Below are 6,063 nucleotides of genomic sequence, written 5' to 3' on the forward strand. Positions count from 1 at the left end.
GATCCATTATAGGATCTGGGCTAGACTAGAGGTTTTCTTCCCTCCATTCTTTCCTATCGGTGCCCACACAGAATGGAGGTGGATTACTCATTTTATAATAAAATTTCGGCTTCGGTCTTTTACCGATCAAGAAAATAAAAAACAAAACAAAAAACTATAAGTTTATATTAACAAATCTCAGTCTTCGACATTCATTGATACATATACAATTATGCGTATAAACACATGTACATATACATACACACACATACACACACATATATTTTGCATGACTCTACATCTAATTATATATGTATTGATAAAGTAATAAAATAAGAGAATATCGACAACCATTATACCTATATAATTCATTGATCAAGACGGCAACGATCTAGAAATAGGATTGGATTTATGCCAAGGTCTAGGTCTGAATGCTGGGGTTGACATAGATCACAAACACTTACCTATAGCGACATAAGAGGAAACAAGCATAACATGACCACAAGACAACTTGACCTACGTGTGTGTATGCGAAGACTCAAATGACATCGCTTGCTTGATCTCATGTCTGTATCTCTCTCTAGTGATGCTCTCCCTCTCTTTCCTAAAGGGCAAGGTGGATTATTATAATCAACAATACGCCAAAAAAATCATTAATCATATATCATTGAACATTAATGACAAACATATAATACACATATGTACAATTACAATCCTTCATCTGATTCAAACCATATTCATAAATAAATTCACCACAAAATATCATGTAAGTAAAAGCATTGTCGTAACCCATAGACTTGATCTTGGCCATTCCATAATTCTCATGAAAAATCTAGATAAAAAGACAATCTAATCAAAATAGATCAAAATATGAATATAAAATGCTCATCTAATAAGAGTCATATTTGTACACCACTACCTCTAATTATAGCTCTTTGCTTGGCTTTGCCTTTAGACATGCCCATTATACCTTTTAAGGGAGTAGTGCCAGTTTAATCGAGTATGGAAGGGTTAGGAAGTGTTGCTTTTCTTGTAAAGGAATGGGAAAACTACCCCACCAAACAATTCCGGATAGGGCGCCCAAAAAAGCTCCAACCGCCGGGAAAATTCCATGTGAACAGCCATTCTTTGGTTTTGTAACGGCTAAGAAATTATGAAGCGGGATTACAATTTACACACCGGGTGTGTTGTGCCTACTGCATCAAGCATTATTATTAATATTTATTATTTATTATAATATTGTAATAATAATAATAGTTGTGATATGATCCTAGTCGCACCATCAAAGGTGGCTTCACAAGAACAAGAATAACAGCTGCAACTCCAAGACCGATTCCCATGGATTTATTCATCTTCACATTTGGCTTATCCCCACCGTAGCACATTTCAAATCCCTCAATAGTTGTGAATATCTCCAGATTAGGCTTCTTCCCTAACACCCATAAGAAAAATATCGAAATTTCTGTGGTTTTGCCTATCAGGAGGTTGCGGATACGAGCTCTATTAATTTCATCACGCTTTCGATCGACCCAGGTTTGAATCGCTTGAGCTGCAGGTTTTTGGATTTGGGGCTCTAGATGGCTGTTCAAGCTCAGTATTCAACCAATATGCGCAACAGGTTTGCCTTTAATATTCCTTTTTAACGTGGGTTAATTTTTTTCAATCCTGTTATTTCTTCTGATTTCGGTTTATAGCGATGGTCTATTTTCTGATTTGGGTAGGCGTGATCGAATCTGAGGATTTAGCTTTTGAGTTAGTATGTTGTGGGTTATTGGAATATCAGGGATATTGCTTGGGTTTGTACAGTTATTTCCCAATAGGGCTTCTCTGTGGCGACTGATTTCAATTTGTTTTTCAATAAATGTAGGTTTTAGAAAGTATCATTTATCAAATTTTTCTAGTGTAGCAGTGGTTGAAAATCCAGGGCCTAGTGCAGAATCTGTCCCTTGAAAACTTTTTTTCATAGGGACAGATAATCAATATGAGGACCAATCTGATTAAATCGGTTCACATCTCTTTCTCCGAGAAGCCATCTTTTCTTGGCATTTTGAATTCAATGACATGGCAGGGATTTAAAATCCAGAACATGAATTGGGGTTCAGGTTTCTTCAAGGCTCAACACAGATCAACTCTTGAGTTATTTTCTAAAGGCTTTCTATTTGCTTTGATAAAATATTAGTAACAGAAACAGTCTGGAAACCTGCCTGAATCGCAATGGAAAAAATTATCTCAGAACTGAAATTATATGTTAACATTCCTCTTGCTTAGAGGCCTTTTTTTTCCCTGGCTCTTTGAGAATGAAAAATCTAAAAATGAAATTGGCGATTAGGTTTCTGCAAGGGCTGAATGCAGGGTAATTCTTAATATTTTCTTTCTTTCAAAAAATTTATTATTAAGGAGAACAACTCATTGGAAGCCTGCTCGAATTGCAATAGCATAGCTACTTTAAAACTGAAAGGATATGTGTTCACATCTAGAGATTAGGTTTTCATCTGTTTCTGAGCTTGGAAGTCTATTACTGGAATCGGGGATTAGATTGCTAATGAGGGTTCAATGCTGTTGAAGATATTTAATGTTTTTGTTTTCAAGCAAGTTATCAGAGTAGCTTTTTATAAGGGGTTCAATGCAGATCAAAATATTTATTGTGTTTATTTCCAAGAAAATTATTACGAAGACAGACAACTTGTTGCAATTCTGCTTGAAGTGCAATGGTAGAGCCATGACAAAACTGGAAATATATCTATTCATGTCTCTTTTGCTGAGAGATCAATTTTTTTTGCTTTTAAACTTCAAACTCCAGAACTGGAACTGGGGAGCAGATTTCTATTTGATATCTCAAAACTTATCAATCCTTTAATGTTTACTAGTCTTGACTACATTGGGAGAAAGAAGAACAATTTGCTGTGAGCCTTCTTGGATTGCAACGATAGAACAACCATTGAGCTTAGAAGTTACAGGCCGAATCCTTCCTGCAGAGAGACACCTATTTTGGTATTTTGAGTTTCAAAAAATTAAAACTAGAATTTGGGATTGGGTTTATGTAAGGGCTTAATGCAAATCAATCCTTTAACATTATCTCTTTTCATGAATTTCAATAGTCAGAAAAATAACTTTACGTAAAGTGCTTGGATTGTAATACTAGAAATCTTCTAGAACTAAAATGATATGGAAAATTGAGGGCTAAAGATTTTTTTCTGTTCTGGTCAATATGTGGGCAGACAGTTATTTGCAGGTGAAAACAAGGGCTCCACTCCAATTGTTTTCTTTGGTCCTGGAAGCTATGTTGATCATCAAATGCAGCAGCAGATGCAATCTCAATCTCAAAGCAAATCCCCTGCTGTCAATGGACTGCCCAATCAGCCTCCATACATGCCCCAGTGTAAGAATATAAAAATCCAGTCTTCAACTTTGTTTAATGTTACCATATATTTTGAAATCCCATCCCAATGCTATTGTTCTGTGGATTGTGCAGTTACTGCTTGTAATCTGGGGCAGCAAGTGGTAGGCCTGACTCTACACGAGTCTGAGAATGAACCTTCCTGGAACTTACTGGCACCTAGGAAGAGAAACAGAAATCAAGAGGTTCTGGAAAATTCACAGATTTCATCCATTGATTTTTTGCAAACTCAAGCACTGCCTCAGTCCAATGGACCAGTTTCAACTGGCTTGCGGTTGTCTTTTGATGATGAAATATTGAACTCTTCCAGCAATGTGTCATTGGGTGATTCAAGAATGTTGGCCCTTTTGAGCGAAGAGTTAAATGGAGAATTACAGCGACAGCATGCTGAAATGGACCAGTTTTTGAGAATCCAAGTACTTTTTGTTTTTGGTGCCTCCAAATGAATTAATTTTTTTGCTTGTGTTACACATCAGATATGCAAATTTTGCCTTGAAGTATGTTTTTTGTTGGTAAAAAAAACACCTTCTAAGGCCAGAAGTACCATGACACTACAAAACCTATGTGAATGAAAAATTAAAATGATACGTTCTCTGAAAACCTGAACTCTTGTTTGGTAATGATTGGGTGGCTCCTGATTGCCATGGTCCAAAGAGATAGATTTATTAAAAACAATAATGTCTCTGTAAATGTCTTTGATCTGAGATAAATATTCAGTAAAATTTTATATTGAAGACTTTTAGTCCCATTGTCACGTTCCTGGTCTTCCCAAATTCCTGAAATATGTAAGATTCTAGTCCTCGATCCCAACTTTTGTGTTCCATTTTTGTTGAACTGATTTCCACTTTTCCATCTTCAAAATTTTGAACTTCTCTGAACATACAATTTTAACTTTCCATTTTGGTTCCCATCCAGAAATTTATACTGCTTTACATTCTCTATATTTTTTTGCATGCAAGTTTTATCATTCCTGTTTTTTGCTTGTTTTTTTGCTGAAGCTTGTTTTACTGTTTCATGCAAATTTATCTTCATATAATTTCAGGTTCTCACTTCATATTAAATAAAAGGGTTCTGTACTTTTGTTTATTTGTGTGTTTCCATATATTTTGATTTTCTCAGCTCGGGAGATTTCCCATTTTTGCTGATTGGTTGTGTTTCCATGCATTCTATTTTGGTCAGATTGTTGCTTTGCATATCTGTTGTGGAAATTATAATTAACCAGTTCCTTAATTTGTCTTCTTTCCTTTTCTATTTGTTGTTCTTGAGGTTGTTTTACGGATTATTTTTTGGCTCTTTGTGCAGGGGGAGCAATTCAGGCAAGCTGTGGAGGAGAAGAGACAAAGGCTTCAGATGAATATCTTGACATGTGTTCAGGAAGCAGCATCTAAAAAGCTTAAGGAAAAGGATATAGAGGTGGAAAATATAAATAAGAAAAATGCAGAACTAGAAGAAAAGATGAAGCAATTGAGTTTAGAAGTAAATGCATGGCAATATCGGGCAAAATGCAGTGAAACTTTGATTAATACTCTTAAATTCAATCTGCAGCAAGCGTATGCCCAAAGCAGGGAGAGTAAAGAAGGATGTGGAGACAGTGAAGTGGATGATACAGCTTCTTGTTTCAATGGTAATGCAGGTGATTTTCAAGCTCTCATCTGCAAAGAGAACAAGGAGCTGAAAGAACAGAGGACTTGTAGGGTTTGCAGAAGCAGTGATGTATGCATGCTTTTGCTGCCTTGCAGGCATCTTTGCCTCTGCAGGGAATGCGAGAGTAGACTCAGTAATTGCCCCTTGTGCCAATCATTTAAAAAAAGTAGCATGCCGGTCCACATGTCATAAATTTTCTCAGTGAATAAATGCAGTTATGATTTCCAGGGTACAAGTTGATCAATTACCTTTGGTCATTGAATATGTCCTTTGGTTATGGATTGCATCTTCTTTATGATTGAAATAGCTACATCTGATCACAAACTCGCAATTTCTTGGAAGGTAACCTGGATACTGTTATTTGGAAGGTCTACAAATTCAGCTTGTTAAACTAAACAAGCATTTAGGTTAGTGTTTATATTGACATCTAAGGTGTTTCTATTGACCATAAGCTTGCATTTTTGAGAGAAGTATAGAAATATCTCCTGGAGAGGCCTGGATAGGCATTTGTAATGCAGATCCTTAGATCCATTATTTTGGATAACACTTTCATAAAGTTGGATTAGATTGCAGTGGCTCTCATATGGCATATATGGATCGGAGATATTACATATTTTCTCCATGTACAGCTATAAATATTTTACTGTTTGTGTCTAGTTTGAACTTTGTGGTGGAAAATCATTTCAGATTGCTCTTTTATTCTTTATTGTAAAGCTAGTTTCTTTATGTATAGTTGGTTTTGGAAGTTATTGGGATAATGTCATTGCACTGTCTTGACTCTTAACTTTTAGATGCTTTTAATCTATTTATACTTTTTCAGCCTCTATATTTGTTTTGTTACCCTTGACAACATATGTTATTGGTCTGTAAGGCAATATGATTTGTATACTTCATCCTTCAAATTCGTGCTGTGATTGCATTGATGTTATGCTATTATAGATACCTGGTTCCATTCAAAGCACATTGTTAGCTTCTTAAGTTTATATCACGTTGTTGTGAATGGATGACTTTGTCCATGTGGCCTGTATTTTGTGGGCTGAACT

The 6,063-nt window shown here is 35.7% G+C and overlaps 1 protein-coding gene across 2 annotated transcripts; it reads left to right on the plus strand.

Annotated features, from left to right (window-relative positions):
- The first annotated feature begins 1,179 nt into the window (after positions 1 to 1,179).
- Positions 1,180 to 5,719, plus strand: LOC131077485 (probable BOI-related E3 ubiquitin-protein ligase 3). Of its 2 annotated transcripts, none has more exons than XM_058014979.2 (4): positions 1,180 to 1,597; positions 3,198 to 3,358; positions 3,452 to 3,792; positions 4,679 to 5,719. In XM_058014979.2, the coding sequence occupies exons 1-4, from the start codon at positions 1,557 to 1,559 to the stop codon at positions 5,210 to 5,212; spliced, it is 1,077 nt and encodes a 358-aa protein (XP_057870962.1). In that variant the 5' UTR covers positions 1,180 to 1,556; the 3' UTR covers positions 5,213 to 5,719. The 2 variants fall into 2 exon arrangements, with proteins under 2 accessions (XP_057870962.1, XP_057870963.1); XM_058014980.2 differs by having other exon boundaries at positions 1,468 to 1,597; positions 3,202 to 3,358.
- Positions 5,720 to 6,063: the final 344 nt, after the last annotated feature.

Source organism: Cryptomeria japonica, chromosome 10 (genome assembly GCF_030272615.1).
Source record: "Cryptomeria japonica chromosome 10, Sugi_1.0, whole genome shotgun sequence".
In the NCBI taxonomy this organism is placed as follows: Eukaryota; Viridiplantae; Streptophyta; class Pinopsida; order Cupressales; family Cupressaceae; genus Cryptomeria; species Cryptomeria japonica.

Bases quoted from the DNA above. Each gene is read 5' to 3' on its own strand.
- LOC131077485 (XM_058014979.2), top strand. From the start codon at position 1,557: ATGGCTGTTCAAGCTCAGTATTCAACCAATATGCGCAACAG. The intron at 1,598-3,197 runs GTTTGCCTTTAA...ATATGTGGGCAG, and splicing joins TCAACCAATATGCGCAACAG to ACAGTTATTTGCAGGTGAAA. The intron at 3,359-3,451 runs GTAAGAATATAA...TGGATTGTGCAG, and splicing joins GCCTCCATACATGCCCCAGT to TTACTGCTTGTAATCTGGGG.